The sequence below is a fragment of the Macaca thibetana genome, chromosome 4 (assembly GCF_024542745.1).
Source record: "Macaca thibetana thibetana isolate TM-01 chromosome 4, ASM2454274v1, whole genome shotgun sequence".
Lineage (NCBI taxonomy): Eukaryota > Metazoa > Chordata > Mammalia > Primates > Cercopithecidae > Macaca > Macaca thibetana.
Window position 1 is genome coordinate 27990556 of NC_065581.1, and position 18399 is coordinate 28008954.

General features: G+C 40.3%; 1 protein-coding gene across 4 annotated transcripts; it reads right to left on the reverse strand.

Moving 5' to 3' along the window:
- Window positions 1-9810: 9810 nt before the first annotated feature.
- On the reverse strand, window positions 9811-17626 carry ZKSCAN4 (zinc finger with KRAB and SCAN domains 4). Of its 4 annotated transcripts, none has more exons than XM_050786186.1 (5): window positions 16897-17626; window positions 14828-14975; window positions 13218-13300; window positions 12142-12265; window positions 9811-11156 (listed from the first exon to the last, which is right to left on the reverse strand). In XM_050786186.1, exons 1-5 carry the CDS (start codon window positions 17317-17319, stop codon window positions 10297-10299), a joined length of 1638 nt encoding a protein of 545 aa, XP_050642143.1. In that variant the 5' UTR covers window positions 17320-17626; the 3' UTR covers window positions 9811-10296. The 4 variants fall into 4 exon arrangements, with proteins under 4 accessions (XP_050642143.1, XP_050642145.1, XP_050642144.1 ...); XM_050786188.1 differs by having other exon boundaries at window positions 17206-17614; XM_050786187.1 differs by having other exon boundaries at window positions 16984-17614.
- Window positions 17627-18399: the final 773 nt, after the last annotated feature.

Genomic DNA, 18399 nt, shown 5'->3' on the forward strand with positions numbered 1-18399 from the left:
TGCAATTTGCTTAGGATGAGTCCATACACAGTTGAGTTTTGCACTGTTTTCAGTAACTCCTAAATGTTTTGCAGAGCAGCCAACTCCAGAATCGGGGATTGTATAATTTAACTTTTTTATATAAGATTCAAACAGAAGTGGAATAGCATAGTGAACCCCATGAACTTGTTGACGAAAAGAGTCAAACTCTCTAAAATATTTGAAGAGACTTATTCTGAGCCAAATGCAAGTGACCATGGCCTGTGACACAGCCCTCAAGGGGGTCCTGAGAACATGTGCCCAAGGTGGTCAGGGTACAGCTTGGTTTTATATATTTTAGGGAGGCATGAAACATCAATCAAATACATTTAAGAAAAAGATTGGTTTGGTTCAGAAAGGCGGGATAACTCAAAGCATGGGCTTCCAGGCTATAGGTAAATTTAAACATTTTCTGGTTGACAATTGGTTGAGTTTATCCGAAGACCTGGGATTAATGGAAAGGAATGTTTAGGCTAAGAGAAAGGATTGTGGAGATTTTAAGTTTTATCATACAGAGGAATCTCTCAGGTAGCAGACTTCAGAGAGAGAGAGCAGGTTGTAAATGTTTTTTCTTGTTTCTCCACTGAATGAGTGGCCAAGGAAGTTGGATTTTAAGTCAAAACCCTTAGCAACACTTTCCCATCAGAGGGAAAATAAATTACCAATACTTAGCATCACATAAAAATGCCACAAAATGTCAGCTTAAACTAAGATACTCATTTCTCCTTTTGCATCAGGAAAAAGTTTTACACATTGTGGGAAGCCTAAGAAGAATTTTTGTGTCATAGTAGGTTTAAAGGATAAACTCCAGGATCATCTGACAGAAATGTTAAATATAATACCTTCCTATACCAAACAAATGGTATGGGAATTACTTATTAATGATGACATTAATTGTCTTGAGTGAGTTAAAATTCAAAAATTTAAATGTTAAAGTAGCCTCTTCTCTTTTTTTTGTTATGTCTTAATACCACATGGTGTAGTTAAAAAAAAGGAGTGGACCAGGAGCTGGGACCCCTGAGATGGAGTCCATGCCTAATCAATTCTAGAGTTTGGACCTTGGATAAGTCACTTGGGTTGGGTTTCCTAGAAGCGGAGCCTAGGCATGGATTCAAGTCTAGGGAATTTATTGAGGCAAAATAAGCTGCAGAAAAAAAGCTGCAAGGCAGAGAGGGAAGCAAGATATGGAAGAGGAAATGAGCTGAGCAAGATGTGGTCTGAGCTTAAGTCTAGTTTAGTGTAATTTGGAAGAAGGATCTTTGGAACAAACCTTACCCTTGTAAGATACAAAAGGGGCCAGCCTTTTGTACCTTGATCAGTGCCTTGTGGATTGGGGACTTCCTGGAGATAAGAGATTATCTCCCTTTTCCAAGGACAATTCTTCAGAGAAGGTGAAGACTGTGAGCCAGTAGCAGCCAGTGCTCCTGATAATCGGGGAATGGGTGCACTGACCTTCCTGGCAAATGGAGAATGGGTGTACTGACTTGGAAAAGGGGACCTGGGCAGGATACTACTGGCATCCATCACCACACTTAACCTCTCAGGCCCCAGTTTCTTCACTTATCCTCCTATTTGCAGGATTGTTTTTGAAAAACAGCAGCTAGCAATTACAGTCCTATAAATGACAGGGATACATCCTGAGAAATGTGCTGTTGTATGATTTTTGTCACTGTGCAAGCATCATAGAATGTACTTACACAACCTAGATGATATACCCTACTACGCACGTAGGGTAGGTGGTATAGTCTGTTGCCCCTAGGCTGCAAACCTGTACAGCATGCTACTGTGTTGAATACAGCAGACATTTGTAGCACAATGCTGTATTTGTGTATCTAAACATAGAAAAATGTAGTAAAAATGCAGTATGAAAGATAAAACGGTATACCTGTATAGAACACCATGAATGCAGTCTGTAGGACTGGAAGTTGCTCAGGATGAGTCAGTGAGTGAGTGAAGAGTGAATGTGAAGACATTATACTACTCTAGACTTTATAAACATTGTACACTTTAACTATACCAAATTTATTTTTAAAATATTTGTTGACACCATCACTACAAACACATGAATAATGCATTGCGCTAAGCTGTTAAGATAGCTACAATGTCACTAGGTGACTGAAACGTTGTGTGGCACATGACTATATGAAAGGACAATGCAATCTATAAAATGCTGCATCAAACAAATAGAAGGAGATCAATTTTGCATATAATATGCCAAGGTAAAAGGAGTATCTGACATACTGGTGAGAGAGTTTTAAGTTGAAGTTTTTGTGAGACTTTTTCTTTTGCCTCATTTTTTTAAAAAGTGTATTACAGACTGTACTCACATGGGTTTTAAAAGTAAATTAATATTAAAAAGTAAAGGTTTCTGTATTGAATGAAATTCTCCATTTTTTATATATGTCTCTACCCAACCTAATCATTTAATCATACGTAAATTCCATTTGTTCTGCAACAGTCTCTCAACTAATCCATCTAAATGTTCTTTGATCCTAACTTCTTTCCTTCCCTGCTCTTCCCACCCCGCCTCACTACCTCTTCTGCTCTCAAAACATCTCCCTCAATTGTTTCTTTAGCTCTGTTTGAGAACTAACATTGAATTTAAAAAATAACATTGTTGTGAATAAGGAGAGTTTTATTTCTTCCCTTCCTTATTTCCCTTTCTTGTCTTGATGCAGTGGCCAATCTCTCCTGGACAATGTTGGGTAGAAATCATACTAATAGTCATCTTATGCCTGATTTTGAATGGATTCATCTAATGATTCATATCATATTTGTTGTGAGTTTCTGATAATTATCCTCCATAATATTAAGAACATTCCCATTTAGTCCTCATTTACTAAAAGTCTTTCTCACAAATGGGTATTGAATTTTATCAAATAATGTTTCTGCATATGTTAAAATGATGGTATAGTGTTTCCTCCTTTGATCTTAATGTGAACAGATTTTCTGTTGTTAAAATATCAGTTTTTCGAGTTTGTTAACTATTCAAATTTTTCTATAGCCTAAGTTTTTGTTTGCCCTCTGATTTTTTTTTTTTTTTTTTTTTTTTTTTTTTTTGGTGGGGGGACAGAAACTTGCTGTGTCACCCAGGCTGGAATGCAGTGGCATGATCTCAGCTCACTGCAACCTCAGCCTCCTGAGTGGCTGGGAATACAGGCCTGTGCCACCATGCCTGGCTAATTTTTGTATTTTTAGTAGAATTGGGGTTTCATCATGTTGGCCAGGTTGGTCTTGAACTCTTGGCCTCAAGTTATCCGCCTGCCTTGGCATCCCAAAGTGCTGGGATTACAGGTGTGAGCCACCCCACCTGGCCTGATCTGTTGATTATTGGGAGAGATTTGTTAATACTTTGCTGTGGGGAAAAGACTTGTCAATTTCTCCTTGTATTATGTCAATTTTGCTTTGCATATTCTAAGGTTATGAGTTGAGGTATACAGAAGTTCAGGAATTGCATGTCTTCTTGACATGCAAATAAATCTTGAGGAATTATTCCTTTAATCATGATGTTTTTATTGCTAACAATGCTTGTGTGGTCTGATATGAATGTAACTAGGCCAAAATCTTTTAGAGATTATTAGCCTCGTATCTCTTTCTCATCCCTTTGCATTTTAAGAAAATGATTTCCTTTGGACATCAAGTGCACAGCATTGTATTATTCATATTCCTTTATGTGATTAATAACACACTGATATCACTGGTCCATGTATTAGTCTATTCTCTCATTGCTCTAAAGAAATGCCCGAGACTAGGTAATTTATAAAGAAAAGAGGTTTACTTGGCTCATGGTTCTGTATCCTGTACAAGAAGCATGATATTGGCTCTGCTTGGCTTCTGGGGAGGTCTCAGGAAGCTTACAATTGTGGTGAAAGGCAAAAAGGGAGTGGGCATGTCACACAGCCAGAGCAGATGTAAGAAAGAGAGGGGGAAGATGCCATACACTTTTAAACAGCCCAGTCTCACGAGAACTCACTATTGCAAGGACAGAACCAGGGAGGATGGTGCTAAACCATTCATGAGAAACCCACCCTCATGATCCAATCACCTCTCACTAGGACTTGCTGCCGATACTGGGGATTACAATTTGACATGAAATTTCATGGGGACACAGATCCAGACCATGTCAGCCCATGAATGGCATGCTTTTGATTATTACTTTCTTAATTTAAGTAGTTATTTTAAATAATCAAATTAGCACTCTTTAACCTGCCATTCAAAACAAAAGACCTTGAAAACCACATATATATCTAATCATTTGGTACTCCTTATTTCAGCCACCTGACCTCTTCCAATTGAGGGAACATCATCCTGAATCCCAATTTTATCATTTCTTGCTTTCCTTTTTTATATATAATTTTATTGCGTATATATGCATTCCTAAGCAGTATGTTTAATTGATTTTAATATCCTTTTATAATATTTTTATGTCCAAATCTTATCTTTTAACTATGAATCCCTTTCATCCATAGATATTTTTATGATTATTGATTTATTTCCACCACCTGATTTTGTCATTCTATTTTTCATGATCTTTCTTTGAGTTTTTAGTTCCTGTCTTGTGTTGATTAATTTATATTTTCTTCTTTTCCCCCATTTACATGTTTGAAAACCATACATTTACACATGAGCATAAAGTGTCCATATACCCACCTAGCTTGTGAGATTATGAAACTAATCTCTTTCCCCACCCTTCTCCATATTATACAAAACTTGGAATGCCTCCTATCAACCCCCTCCAATATTATATAATGTTATTGATTAATACTTTATTTCTTCTTGTTTTTAAGCTTTCCTTTCCCCAAAGTGATCATTGTTATTATCGTTGTTGTTATTATTGGATTTTTATCATCAATGATTAACTAGGTTTCCATGTATACATTTTAACAAATTGGTTTTACTCACTGGGGCTTTCTTGAAGATTCGTTTTTCTTCTCCCTGAAGCACATGTTTCAGTGGTTTGTATAGCAACTGCAAATTCTCTCATGCTTTGTGTTAACATGTTTTTATTTAACCTTTACCCCTGAATGGTAGTTTCCATGTGTCTGCAGTAAGGTAGAGAGCCCTCATTAACTCAGTCTGCTCAGGTTGACAGTTGTATTCTTCAACACTTTAAGTACTTCTTTTTAGACTTTTATTTTAGGTTCAGGGGTACATGCACAGGTTTATTATATAGGTAAATTGCAACAGCGTGAGACCCCCACCTCAAAAAAAAACCAAAAAAACAAAAAAAGAAAACGCTGAGGTCAGAGAGATAATGTGAAGCCAGACTGTGAAGAGCCTTGCCCATTTCTGTAAGGACTTGGGCTGTTAATTTTGGTGAAAATGGAAACCATTGCAGGGTTTTGAGTGGAAGAATGATGTGTGTGATCCGACTTAGATTATGCAGGGATTTAAAAAGGGTTACTCTGACTGATATATTGAGAAGAAACTGTAGGGGGGACTCATTTGTAGGCTTCCATAGTAATAATCATGGGAGAGCAAGAGTGGCTCAGACCAGGATGGTAGCAGTGGAGGTGGTGAGAAATGATTAGCTTCTCAATCTACCTTAAAAGTGAGTTACAAATCAAAACCTAGCAGGTTAAAATAGAGAGTAGCTCTCAAGCTTTTCCAAGGCAAAGACAACATCTTGTTCATCTTTATTTCCTTAGTGCCTGAGCATAGACATGACATAAGCAATTGGGGGTTGTTGAATGAATGGTTAGGAATACATAACTTATTTAGAAACAGGGAAAGCCTAGTATTTCTGGAAGCAGATATGCAAATACTTTGGCTGTCAAGAAATCTTGATTTACTTAAATAATACAAAAGAAGAAGTTGAGTCAGCCAATTTCCACATTCACTGATCTAAGAGGAACTCTTTTAGGTGCTGAGGTTACAGTGAAAAGCCAGTCATATATCTTGTATATTTCATGTGTCCCTCATATCTCTCAGCCCTTCAGCAGGCCTTGTATACCCTGTGCTATAAGTGGGTCTGTAAGGCTACAAACTCCATTTCCCAGGCTCCCAATGCTTATGGGCAGAACTGGTGGGAGAGAAAAAAAGGGAGAAAATTGTTAAAGGTTTTAATGCCTTAGTTTATACCTGAAATGATAGTTATTATTCTGACAGTTTGGAAATTATGCAGTCCATTGTCTTATTTAATAATTCATTCAGAGGAAAGGAATAATCATATGGTTTATTACTTGTATACAAGTAAGTTACATTAGGATTGCTTTCCTAGATCCCTGAAAACCTTGAAGTACCAACCTTAGAAATGGCAATAAAAACAGGAATTTGAAAAAATGTGCAGAGGATTCTGGGTAATCTTCCAATTCAACAACATACACAGAACAGGCAGGAATATACCCCAGTGTTTAACCATTAATTCAGAAAGGAGTCCAGGAAATCTTACTGCATTCAAATTCCAGGGTCATTGGTTGATATTGTAAATAGAAGGGGACCGCAAATGCCAGAAACCAAGTAAGAAATCTGGGTAAATACAACAATGAAAGGATATTTCTATAATAAGGGAACATGATACATATAAAAAAAAAGTTCACAAGAAAGTAGTCATGGAAAGTATTCATCCCAAAAAAGTTCTGTCATAGCAACTCCCTTTGAAATGTACAAAAGAGAAACTACTTATACAAAGCTGACTGAAAAATAAAGCTTCCTCATTTGAATCTATCAGACCCAATTTTGACTATCATGAGGAAAAACAAAAAATGGACTAAAACAGGTATTTAGTGAAAAGTAGATAAATTGCATTTACTTAGTGGTTAAAGTTCTTATGAATAATTGAGGAAATGGTACCATGTAGGTTTGGGAAATTATTAGAAGATAAGAAGACCAATACTGTCAAATAGTTACAGGATATTTTTAAAATATAGTTTTTACTATTAAATAATTATAATTCCTTTATATGGAGGTTTCCATTAACAAAGTGTTCAATCTCAACTTCTCTACCAATTAGCAACATTTTCAGAGTTTTTACATAGCACTTCTTATTTGTATAAGCAGATCCTCAGAATCCTGTGAGGTAAGTTGTCACTCCTACTTTTTTTTTTTTTTTTTTTTTTTTTTTTTCCACTAAAGGAAGAGGCAGAGAAAGTCTTTTGCAGAATTATATACATCTTTGCCAAAATTAAGAACAAATCCAAGAGTGCCATTCATCAAAAGCTTTTTTCATTATAACCATTCATTCTTTCGAAGTAGGAAAAAACGCTATAACCAGTTACTATTCAAGCAAAGGGAGAAAAAAGAAAATAGAGGATTTCTGCACTGCTTGGGTTACAGAAATGAAATAGAGTGGCAGACTAGTCACCACTAAAATTCCTAAAAACAATTTAAGAAAATATGAAAAGTGACATTTTATTGTGCTTTATATACTGCTTATATCTTAACTAAATAGTTTATTTTACTGGATCTGATTTCACTGGAAAATAAACTTTTTTGGCCATCCTTTTCAATAGGCTACAGATAAACCCATTTTATAATTCAGCTATTTATAAACACATACCTCTGTTTTATACAAAAGTGGAGTATCTAAAAGACTGTAAGCAAAATAATTTTCTTACTTGATATCATATAATATACCAGATAAAGTTTCCTAGATAATATTTTGATTATGAAATATCATGGCTCCCTAGTGCTTACTGAATAAAATTTAAACTTTTTGCTCTGGCACTGAAGGCTCCTACAATGTCCCTATCTCTTAAAATTTGCTTTATTTACTCAATTAGACAAAGTTGTGAGTCCATTCAGCTTTCTAACATGTAAAGCTGTCCATATAATAATAACAGCTTGCACAGCTGGAAGTATCATTTTCCTTCTCCGAATTTCTACAAGCCTCAGTTTACCACTCATAAGGCATTTATCATTGCACTGCCTTATTTGTGTGCAAATCTTACCAACCTGATTGTACTAAAGGCCTAAGCCCAAGTGTGTATATACACACACACACCCAAATAGAGGCTTTATTTCTTCCCTTGTCTAGCATAGCAGACACTGAAAAGTACTTTTCAACAATATTTCCCTCCGCTACAGAGAAGACTTTTAGGCTTGGAGGCGCAGGAGTGAAAGGAGGCACAGTGGTCCTTAGTTAATCTCAGGAAGTTATATTCGTATAATACTTTCTGGTTTGTAAAAAGCTTTCACATGTATCTCTTCATGTAACATCAGAAACAAATACCACAGAAAAGTGAATAGAGTTGTCTGTAATGAGTTTGAGTGTGTAAAATCAGAGCTATTAGCAAATATTTAGGAAAAGTAAAAATTAAAGGAGAAAAGAAAGTGGCTAGCTTTGTGGAAATAACATAAATAAAGCTGATTTTAAAGAAATTAAAAACCTAGAAAAGATTGAGTGGAGAAAGTCTACAGAACTTTGGAATGCTAAAGAAGTTTTAAATTAGACTGAAAAGAAGGAGATAATGAAGGCAATAAAACATTGTAGGGAACTAATAAAGGCAGAGCTTTATGGTTTTGAAAGTCTCTGGTCAGCCTGTGGTATTTCAGAGCAGAAATCCAGAAAGGGTATTTGAGAATAGACAAGAACACTATGCTGGTGACTGAATAAAACATGGTCAGGTAATTCATCAGAAGCAGAATCCATTCATGAAAATCTGGCAATGCTGGAAGATGGTAATAGGCACTTGAGCACTTCAGAAATCAGTCTTTAAGCACACAGGTGATTTGGATGAAAACAGAAGATATCAAAACATTCTTATTTCTTGTGAATAACTCACAGCATTGAGCCTTGACATCACATATCAACACTTTGGATATTGTGAAATCCTTTTCATCAGATACCTAGGATTCCCAATGTGCTTCTGAACAGACACATTTTCTTTTTTTTCTTTTTGAGACAGAGTCTCACTCTGAAACCCAGGCTGAGGTGCAGTGGCACCATCTCGGCTCACTGCAACTTCACTCTCCAGGTTCAAGCAATTCTCCTACATTGGCCTCCCAAGTAGCAGGGATTACAGGCATGTGTCACCATGCCTGGCTAATTTTTGTATTTTTTGAAGAGATGGGGTTTCACCATCTTGGCCAGGCTGGTCTCTTAAACTTCTGACTTCATGTGATCTGCCCGCCTCGGCCTCCCAAAGTGCTGGGATTACAGGTGTAAGCCATGGCACCCAGCCTGAACAGATACATTTTCTCCTACCACTCAAGACGTGAGTTTCTCTCCTTGTAGGCTGCCTCTAACCTGATCTTCCTGTCCCCAACTGATAGTGCAGTTTTGAAACCATGAATAATAATTATAAATATTTGGTATGAATCTTCGGACCTGGAGAAAGTTTAAGCTTAGCTGGCATAAGCCTTGATGCACAGTCAGCTATAAACTGGGGAAGACGGACACAGATGACGTCTTAGCACTTCGTTAGGACCAAGATAACTAAAAGGTAAGAAACAAGATGGTAAGTCTTACAGAATGTCTTCAAAATTCAAAATAATCATTTTGATCTAACTTGATAGGTTGATTTTTATTTACCTGAATGTGAAAGATTCCCCCTAAAGCGTAGCAAAATTAATGTAAACTAACATAATTAACATTGACTAAACAGTGGAGTTCTATGGATGGAGCAATTTCACAATGTCTTAATGATAAAGCAGCTGTTTAAGGCATTCTTCTCATCTGTACTATCATGGTAGAGAAATATAGATTCCCCCACCTCAATTCTGAAAACAGTATGTACATGGCAACAAATACACTAGATTGACCCAGAATCTAGAACCTCAGAGAAGAATACATAAACAAAAATGGCATAAGTTAGAAATTTCTCAGAAATACAGACATCAAATTTTTGGAGCTACAAAGGCCATTTTACTGGTACATTTAATAGATGTTTATTAGCACCTATCATACAAGGCACAATGAAGAGTAAAAGACCTCATTGATCTGACCAATATGTGAAAGATTCATTAGAGGCAAAATGAATGGTCAGAGCAGCAGCCCCCCAGATCAGAGCCATCCAACCAGATGTCCTAAAGTGCTAGCTGAGGGCAATTAACAAGTCCAGAAGGCCATTTAAATCCACTGGGTGAGAACAAACTATTTTAGGTCCTACAACTTTCAGATGACTCTCCCATGGCCTCCTATCAAATGACTTCTTCTTCCAATCACTTTCTAGAATGTAGAAGATAACTCATCATCTCAGCCAGACTACATTTTCCCATACCTGATGATGTATAGTGGTAAATAAAGCCCTGGTCCACAACTTCTGTAACCATTAAGGGCTCCAGGGTGGCTTCAGTTCAGTGACAAATGAGCACCAGTGCTGGCATGAATACTATGGGTCACTGTGAAATAATTTTTTTCCCTACATGGCTTCTCTGATGTTGAACAAGGTATGAAGTTCGAGTGAAACCTTTTCCACATGTATCACACTGATAGGGTTTCTCACCAGTGTGGATTTTTTGATGTTCAATAAGACTTCTATTCCGGGTGAAACTTCTCTCACACTCATTACATTTATAAGACATGGGAGCCTCAATATTTTCCCACTGGCTTTCCGTCCTACCCTGCCTTTCCCAGGACTCCCCATGCTCAGGATTCTGAACATTTTTATCACCATGAATCCTCTGATGTCTCAGGAGATGTGAATTCCGCCTAAAGGTTTTGCCACACATATTGCACTGATATGGCTTCTCCCCAGTATGAATTTTGTGATGTTCAAGGAGGCTGCAGCTCTGGCTGAAGGTCTTCCCACAGTCATCACACTCATAGGGCTTCTCCCCAGTGTGGGTTCTCTGGTGTTTGATAAGATTTGAGCTGTGACTGAAGACCTTACCACATTCTTCACACTCATATGGTTTCTCACCAGTGTGAACTCTCTGATGAATGACAAGGGCAGAGCTCCCAATGAAGGTCTTCCCACAGTCTTCACATTCATATGGTTTCTCGCCAGTGTGGATTCTCCTGTGTTTAGTCAGGCCTGAACTTTGAGCAAAACTCTTTCCACATTCATGGCAATAATGTCGCTTACTCCCTACAGCATTTTTCTGCTTTCTTTGTAACCTGCCCTCCTGTTCACCAGCTTCTGCACATGTAGGATTCTGGGCAATGTCTTCCCTCAGGTGGCATATCTTCCCATGCTCCTTTTTTGAAAGCTTCTTGACTGGAGGCAAGTCCCTGCTCTCAGTCTGTTTTTCACCACCTGAAACAACAAATGGCCAGCAACCGTGGGTTATGCCCTGCCATGGGAGGAAAGCTCTGTGATGAGTACCAGGGAAGCAAGAATTACAGAAGTCTATATATGCCCAGGATGAGGATTTAAGTGCTAGAATAAGGATGGGAATAAAAGGGGAGAACAGGGGTGCTGGGGAGGAGGGAGACCTAAGAATGAGAATGGGGCCACTGGAAGGGTTCAAACTGGGAATGGAGGGAAAGTGGTGAGGACCCAGGACTATGCAGGGGACATATGTGGTGGTTCTAAGCTCTAAGAATAGTAAGGCAGGGCCATGCACCTAGGATTAGATTTTGAAAGGGCTAAGCAGAGGGTGATAGTAACAGGGCAAGTGGAAGGATTTCTGAAGCATCTGCAAGAAATGACAAAAGCAAAGACTAGAAATTGGTGATGGATCAATGACATGGGCCGTCATCTCTAACTGTGCCCCAGGCAGAGGCAAAGTTCTCAAACAGAGCTGGCACTGGCACTAGGAGTTCTGAGTTAGAATCCCCACCATGCCACCAATAAGCTATGAAATTTCAAACAATTGAGGTAATTTACGCCTCTGCACCCTCAACCCTAAGGTCAGGGTCTGTAGTTGATTTCTAAGGTTGCTTCTGGCTCTCACATTCTGAATCCATGGCTCATTTCCTGAAGAGGCCCCCCAGCTTTCCTCTTCAGTCAGGGATAGGAACAAGAGGACATCAACATTTACTGAGCATCTCCTATGAGCCAGACCTGTACTAGGAGTTGTGTCAATTTCACCTCACTTATCCTAACTAGAACAATGGCATGGCAGAGGAGAAAGCAAGGTCAGAAGGAGTAAGAAGCTAGTAGTCAGTAACAGACTTTCAGGAATGGTGATTCTGAATCCAAACATAACGGGGACTCAACAGCTTCTAACAGCCCAATAGGTTCTAATACACAAAAGAATGCCAAGCAATCTTAAGACAAATTAGTGTCTCAGTCTTACCAAGGGAGACCAGGCTGCTATGGTTCTCCTGCTTTTCATCTCTGTAGATGTTCACCTGAGATGAATCCAGCTGTGTCCACCCAGGAGAGAGGGTCAGAGCCACATCTTCCATTTTCAGCAACCCCTAAAACAATAGGTAGTCCTAACTAGCTCCTCTTGCCTAAAATTACTCCCAAAGCAAAGAATGAACATCACCTTTAAAGAGCAAGTGTGGCACACCTACACCGATTTAGCTTTATCTCTAATAACATTACCAAAAACACCTGCCAAATGAAAGAAATATTACACACATTTTAGAATAAGTACTTTCAATAAATATCGAAACAGTCCAGAAAGTGAAAAGGTTTGGAAAACAAGGGTCAATGCAGCAAAAGGAATGGAACTATGTTGAAAATTTTCAAAAGATTTGCAGTATGCTTTGGCAAAGTGAGGGTAGAGGTTCATTTACATTAATAGTTTTAAAAATACAATGAAATCTAGGACTGAAGGGAGAAAAATTAGGGGAAAAAAGGCTACTACAGAGCCTTAAACACTGAGATCTTCAAGCAGGACATGAAAGGCTGCATAGTAAATTGAAATCTAGGTTGAGAAAAGATTGTTCATATTGTAATATAAATAACTTTAAGAGACTATGCCTTATCTGACCTTTCAGGTATAAGTTCTTTGAGGGCAAGGGTCAGGCCTTTATATCCCCCACCAACAGCACAGCTTATTATATTTTAAAAAGCAAAACAGAATGACCATCCCAACAAAACCTTCCATTTGCTTTTGCGGAACTGCCCTTGTTGAAGAAGAAAAATCACATTGAGGAAGAGGCTGACCTAAGAAATGTAGTAGGAAAGATCTGAGAAGCACAAATAACATTCCAAGGTTGTTGTGAAACAGGAAAATCCTCTTAGGTGGGCACCAAAATGATGGTAGACAATAATAGGCAACTTTGGGATAGATGAGAAAACTCAAATCCATATAGATCTAGGATAGGGGTGGGGTAGGACCGGGGAGGGAGGAACCTAATGCGGAGCCCAACAGTAGTGAAAGGTATGGGGTGCTGGGGAGGGAGAGGAGCTCCAGCTCACCTGGGACCCTGGAGTGAGCCTGGAAGCTACCATTGCATCTTCTCTGCAGCACCCTCCCTGGGCAAGCCCAGGAACCTGGAGAACTAAGAAGGAAAGAAGCTCTGGATGAGAACTACCCTAGTATTCAGCCTCCCTGCCTTGCAAAATCCAAGTTCAGAAACTGGGGCAGTAAGTTATTGCCAATAAGTTTATACAGAATGTGTTCCTTCCAAAAATGCCTGATTCCCACCAGCTCAGGCCCTAGGGCCGAAAGAAATCTGGTGTGCTCTGCAGATATACAAAAACCACGTGCAGAATCCTTGGTAGGAGTGGTGAAATGAAAGCAACATAACAAAGCTTTCCATTTGAAGACCTTTGGGTTTTGAATTTTGCTAGGAGATGGTGAGTAAAGAGGGTTTTTTGTTTTTGTTTTGTTTTGGTTAAAATGTCTTTAGTAGACATTAGGATGCTTTCTACTTCAGGTATGAAAAACTAGGAGGAGGCCAGGCACAGTGGCTCATCCCTGTAATCCCAGCATTTTGGGAGGCTGAGACAGGTGGGTTGCCTGAGTTCTGGAGTTCGAGACCATCCTAGGCAACCTGGAGAAACCTGTCTGAACCAAAATTACAAAAAATTGGTGGGTGTAGTGGCCTGGGCCTGCAGTCCCAGCTACTCAGGAGGCTGAGTTGGGAGGACTGCTTGAGCCTGGGATACAGGTTGCAGTGAGCCAAGGTCTCACCACTGCACTCTAGCCTGGGTAACAAAGTGAGACCCCCATCTCAAAAAAAAAAAAAAAAAAAAAAAGAAAGAAAAGAAAAGAAAAAGAAAAAGGAAAAACTAGGAGGAGTCAAATAAGGCTTGGTCCAGAAAGGAGGAAATGGAAGACTGCTTAAATAGAACTTGCTCAGACTCAAAAGAGAAGTAGAAGAAACCTTAGGTTTCCCTACAATAAGTCAATTTGCAAGGGGCAGAAAACAAGTTGGTTTAGGCAAGGAACTCTGCTGAGAAATAAAGATTGCATGTTGGATGGCATGTCCAAGTGTTGTATGTCTTAGGAATCGACCCAGATATTCACAGCACGTGAGGAACAGCATGGAACACACAGCTGCTTCCTGTTAAGTGATTTTCACTTTTCTAGTTATAGATTTTTACAGGGTTTAGATTTACACTCTTCTATTTGTGGTAGTCCTACTATCTCTGGAATGTTCTGGCTGGCTTTACAAATTCTGCCTTACTTTCTTCATAGCACTTACCAATATCAAAAATTATATTATTATTTGCTATCCTCCCTGCTAGAATGTAAGCTCCATCAAAGCAAGAATTCTGTCTTATTGGTGGCTCTCTCTCCAGTACCTACAACACTGGTTACCACAGATGAGGGCTCCCTAAATATATCTTTAATGAATGGAGATCACCATGTTGTTTAAAAACTGATTATTTCTAGACATCAATTTTAATAAAATAGGATTTACTATGTCCTAGTTTGGTTTGAAATTTCTCTTTTAGACTCAGTCTTAAAATAGAGTCTCTCTGTAAAGAGCATATAAACTGTAAATGGATCTTTTGAGTGATCCTTAAATGAAATTGGATGAAGTGTATAGAATTCATACAACCCAGAAGAGAATACTCACCTCTGTCTTGTAAGGGCTGGGATCCCAGAGATTCATGCTTGAACAGAGCCTTCACTGGTTGGCATTGGTTACTTTGAGACCCTTGAGTTTGTGTCAACAGTGCCATCTTGCAACAGAGCATTTCTTGCCCTTGGTCACCAACTGGAACCTAGAAGTCATTATTTTTAGTTATCTACCCAAAATTTCTATGTTTTCCATGTGCAAGTGATTTCTATTTTCTAGGCACTGTTTCTGAAAGCCTTATGATATTAACACAATTCATATAGATAACAACCCTATGAGCTATTATTTTGGATTTTTGTGATAAGTTGCTGAAAACGGAGATGTGGCCCTGATCCTCTCTCTTGAGTGGACAGCATTTTTGTTGTTGTTGTGTCTTTTTTTTTTTTTTTTTTGAGATGGAATTTCACTCTTGTTGCCCAGGCTGGAATGTAATGGCATGATCTCGCCTCTCCACAACCTCCACCTCCAGGGTTCAAGCGATTCTCCTGCCTCAGCCTCCCTAGTAGTTGGGATTACAGGCATGGGCCACCACACCCAGCTACTTTTTGTATTTTTAGTAGACACGGGGTTTCTCCATGTTGGTCAGGCTGGAATGTAATGGCATGATCTCGCCTCACCGCAACCTCTGCCTCCGGGGTTCAAGTGATACTCCTGCCTCAGCCTCCCTAGTAGCTGGGATTATAGGCATGGGCCACCACACCCAGCTACTTTTTCTATTTTTAGTAGAGATGGGGTTTCTCCATGTTGGTCAGGCTGGTCTTGAACTCCCGATCTCAGGTGATCCATCTGCCTCGGCCTCCCAAAGTGCTGGGATTACAGGCATGAACCACTGTGCCCAGCCAAGGGTGGACAGTGTTTAAGCAGCTTGCCCTTGTCACCCAGCCTGGGCAAGGTGCTTTTAAGCAAGCTGCTTCAATAAGTGGCAATGCTAGGATGGGAGCTCAGACAGAATGACTCCAGATCCTGTGGTCTTACCATTACTCTAGGCTCCCTCATTATATACATCTGTGTGTTTACGAAAACCCTTTGGACACTGGTGCTAAATTCCCAAAGAATACTAATATATTTTCTAATCTGAAAAATGAGGATAATAATTTCTACTTTATGGGGTTTTGGAGACCAGTAAATAAGATCACAGTATGTGAAATCACCTAACATAGGGCCTGGCACATAGTTATGTCCTCATTAAAAGCAGGTTTCCTCCAGACATTTATAGCTAAATTACAGTTTTCAAGTTGCTGTCTCATGTGCAGCTCAGAATTTCCCACATCTTTTATGAAGAATGAAGCTAAGAGATTTATAATGACTTCCCACTGCTACAGGGCTCGGGTGCAATAGACCTAAGTCAAGAACCTCGGTATCCAGCTCACCAGTTAGAAGGCTTTGGCCACACAGGTCCTCTGAGGGTGTGTGCACAGGGACACAGGACAATGAGAAGAGGAAATAGTCCCTCATAAAACAGGGAAGAACATGAAGGTAAAAATCGGCCCACTTTCTACCAGAGGTTCATAACCAGTGGTCCATGGACTTTCTCCTAAGTGGTCCATGAACTTAGACAGGACAAAAACTAATCTTATTTTTACTGGTCTTTAAGAGAGAGTTAACATTTCCTTCAACTATGAATGGAAGCAACAAATCAAGGTAGCATAAGCAGTACCCAGGACTTTGTCACCAATAGAACCTGTACATGTTTTCACATCACATTACAACCAGGCAAATAGATGCTTATCACCATTCTGAAATTGCCAATTATAAGCCCTGTCCCTAGGTCTTATTATTTAGTGCACTAATAAAAATCCACATATATTACTTTAATACAAATTTAACTCTTTGCTAACTGTATGTCATTATGGTTGTGTTCTTTTGTAATCCTTTATAGTTTCTTTATATATTTAAAAACATAATTCTGAGAAGGAGTCCGGGGACTTCACCTTACTGCCAAGGACGTTCACAGTACAAAAAGAGATGGAGAGCTCCTGGATCTTAAAGGAATGCCCCTCACTCCGATCTGGGATTTCAGGAGGAAACAGACCACAGCGCTCAGATATTAAACCTGTTCTTTCTACCTGCGGCGCCGGTTCATCCAGCTGCCTCTCCAAATACTCCAATAGCACCACCACCTCCTCCCCGCTCTCTGGATGCTGCTCCCGCACCCAGCTCTGCAGATTCCCCGGCAGGATGGTCAGGAACTGCTCCAGCACCAGCAGCTCCAGGATCTGCTCCTTGCTGTGCATCTCAGGCTGCAGCCACTGTCGGCAGAGCTCTCGGAGCCGGCTCAGCGCCTCGCGGGGACCCGCAGCCTCCGGGTAGCGGAAGCCTCGGAAGCGCTGGCGGGAGCGTTCGGGGCCCCGAGCAGGGCTGCAGGATGCGCTCACCTCCGCCGTCAAGGCGGAAGCTTCCTCCTTCTCTACCTTCACGGTCAGAAGCCCCGTCTGGTCTTCTGCAGACTGGGCGTCCAGGGCTGCGTTTTTTCTCGGTTCTCTAGCCATTCTGACCCAAGGCAGTACTAAGGTCTCACTCTAGTTGCGACCTGTATATCTTCAGAGGATTCTGGAAAGGTGGTAAATTGTCCAGTAAAACTGCAAGTGGTCCCCCTCCTCTCATGCCCAGAGGCCCAGGACACTCCTGAGGCGCAGCTGCACAGATCTCTCTTATAGTCCGTGCCCTTGCAGGGTCGTCCTCTGCACTTCACTCTGAATCCCACAGTAAGTATCCCCAAAGGATGTCTGGAAGTGAAAGTGATCACTCTCCAGACACAGGAGGGAAGTTGAGGCTGGAGCACAGGAAGCCTAGCTGGCAACTAAGGCAACTTCCTGGGCTCTCTAGGAAGCTTCTCTCAGTGGTTGTCTCCGAGTTAACCCTTTAGCTACCCTGTCCTTACCACCACACAAGGGAAGGCAGTTAAGGGAAAGAAAAGGAAAGGATGACGTACACTGGATCATAAGAAATAGGACTGAGCCTTTAAATCCTGGAAGGATGCCGTTGTGGCTCATATTTCTTTCCTATGTAAAGCTTGCTTAAGCAGCTGGCATAAAATTAACACTAAAATTGAGCTGGAAAGCAGGGGTTCCCCAGAGCCCTAAAAACTCTGGCAAGAGGACCAGAAACATCAAAGCCGCGGAACACATCACCAGGCACTTGCCTGGAGTGAGCAGTGGCTGCCCTTGGTCCTTCCCCACTCACCCCCTTAATCTGTCACTTTTTTCCTCCTCATTAAGGTCAAACTACTTGAAAGAAAGCCCCCCCACCCCAACTGTAGCCCTCACCTCCCACTAATCCTTAACACAGTGTCCCACTCCCCCCTCACCACTTTGCACATTCTGTGGCTGCTTCTCTGGCAATCAGGCTTATGCTTCTCTCCACCTTCAGAAACTCTCTAGTCTCTGGCTTCAGGGACCCCATTCTCTTCTGCTTTCTTCCTTCCTGTTTCTTCCCAGCCCCCATTCACAGTCAAGCACAGTGGCTAGATACACAGGTAGCCAGGTTACCTGTGTAATCCTGGCTTTACCACTAACTGGCTGGGTGAGCTTGGTAAATTATTTACCCTCCCTGTGCCCGACTTTTCCAAT

Coding starts and splice junctions, on each gene's coding strand:
- ZKSCAN4 (XM_050786186.1), bottom strand. CDS start 17,319: ATGGCTAGAGAACCGAGAAAAAACGCAGCCCTGGACGCCCAGTCTGCA. Junction 14,976..16,896: donor TGGATGAACCGGCGCCGCAG/GTAGAAAGAACA, acceptor AATGACTTCTAG/GTTCCAGTTGGTGACCAAGG. Junction 13,301..14,827: donor CCAGCCCTTACAAGACAGAG/GTGAGTATTCTC, acceptor TTTCCTTCTTAG/TTCTCCAGGTTCCTGGGCTT.